This window comes from Typha angustifolia, chromosome 11 (assembly GCF_048772165.1).
Source record: "Typha angustifolia cultivar Huaian chromosome 11, ASM4877216v1, whole genome shotgun sequence".
NCBI lineage: Eukaryota > Viridiplantae > Streptophyta > Magnoliopsida > Poales > Typhaceae > Typha > Typha angustifolia.
This window is the reverse complement of record NC_133249.1, coordinates 11,957,064-11,958,492: the sequence shown is the minus strand read 5'-3', so window position 1 is coordinate 11,958,492 and position 1,429 is coordinate 11,957,064. Positions and strand designations below refer to the sequence as shown.

At 43.5% G+C, this 1,429-nt stretch overlaps 1 protein-coding gene across 1 annotated transcript; it reads left to right on the top strand.

Moving 5' to 3' along the window:
- Positions 1-228: 228 nt before the first annotated feature.
- LOC140771483 (uncharacterized) lies at positions 229-1,172 on the top strand. The gene is made up of 4 exons (XM_073113061.1): positions 229-389; positions 484-607; positions 685-773; positions 864-1,172. The coding sequence occupies exons 1-4, from the start codon at positions 318-320 to the stop codon at positions 915-917; spliced, it is 339 nt and encodes a 112-aa protein (XP_072969162.1). The 5' UTR covers positions 229-317; the 3' UTR covers positions 918-1,172.
- Positions 1,173-1,429: the final 257 nt, after the last annotated feature.

Here is a 1,429-nt window from a genome sequence, read left to right as displayed (position 1 = left end):
GTTGATTTAGTCTAGCAGCTCTCCTCTTTATTTTTATTTTTATTCTTATTTTTTTTTAAAAGTTGACGTAGACCTATTAACCTAATTGTATGGTGGCCCACAATAATCATGGGACTTAGCTAAGCCCATATTCAAGCCCATTACTGCGAAGCTCACCCACCCAATCTGGCCCAGCCCAAATTAGCCGCTCTACCAACGAAGCCCAATAGCCCTAAGACGCCACATAAAACCCTAACTTTCACAATAAATACAATTTTCTCCTCTTTTAACCAAACCCTAGGTTTCCTGTTTCGAATCGCCTCCTCCTCTCCCCCGCCATGGCCGCCGTCGGAGAGCTCGCCTGCACCTACGCCGCCCTCCTCCTCCACGACGACGGCATTCCCGTCACGGTTAGTCTTTCCCTTTCTTACTCACCTCCTCATTACTCTTGTTGATTCTTATCGATCAAATCTCTGACTGTTGTTCCCAATTGGAAACGAGCAGTCGGAAAAGATCTCCACCGTCGTGAAGGCTGCCAACTTGAAAATTGATTCCTACTGGCCCGCCCTCTTCGCCAAGCTCCTCGAGAAGAGGAGCGTCGAGGACCTCATCTTGAACGTTGGATCCGGTTCGATTCGACTCCTTCTCTTCTTCGAAACCTTGTGATTTGAGTCTTTTGTTTATACCTGATGGTGGTTTGTTTAGGTGGAGGTGGTGCTGCCGTTGCTGTCTCTGCGGCTCCGGCTGGTAGCGCGGCCCCCGCGGCCGCTGCCCCTGCTGTTGAGGAGAAAAAGGTGGGATTTTTTTGTTTTCCTTTCTATTTTACCTTCAAATGTGTTAAAAGATTTTGTTGTATTTCTGACGGGAACCTGTTGTGATTTCAGGAGGAGCCCAAGGAGGAGAGTGATGACGACATGGGATTCAGCTTGTTTGATTAGGAAGGGAAGGAGAGGATTGCTTTGCTTTGTCAAGCCCTTTTAGACGAATGTAGGTGATCTTATAGTGTCTAAGATGTGTCCCTTGAGCTTTTTGGATATTACTATGTAGGGATTTTTGTCAAATTCTGTGGAAATGGTATGCTGAATGCTGAGTTTCATTGATTCTTAACTGCTGTTCTTGAAATTGGATAGTTGTGCTTTGTAGTTTTTAATGGTCTTGGTATGATATTCTGCTTGTATCTTTTATTAATTTGGTTACATGTGTTTTGGTTTATTGCCCTTTCTTAATTTATTCAACTACATCCATGATAGGATTTTTTGTGAGATTAATGAGTAAGTTGGTTTTGCTGAGTTTTATCTGGACGAGACAAGGAAGCATTTGACATCACTAGTTGTCTCCATTTGACAATAGTGCTTTATTCAGCTTTGGAGTGTAAGGGGCCTGATTCCTTTTCTCCCCTTTCAGGTAGATTAGATGTTCTCTGTGATGATTAATCTAGAGATAATTACAC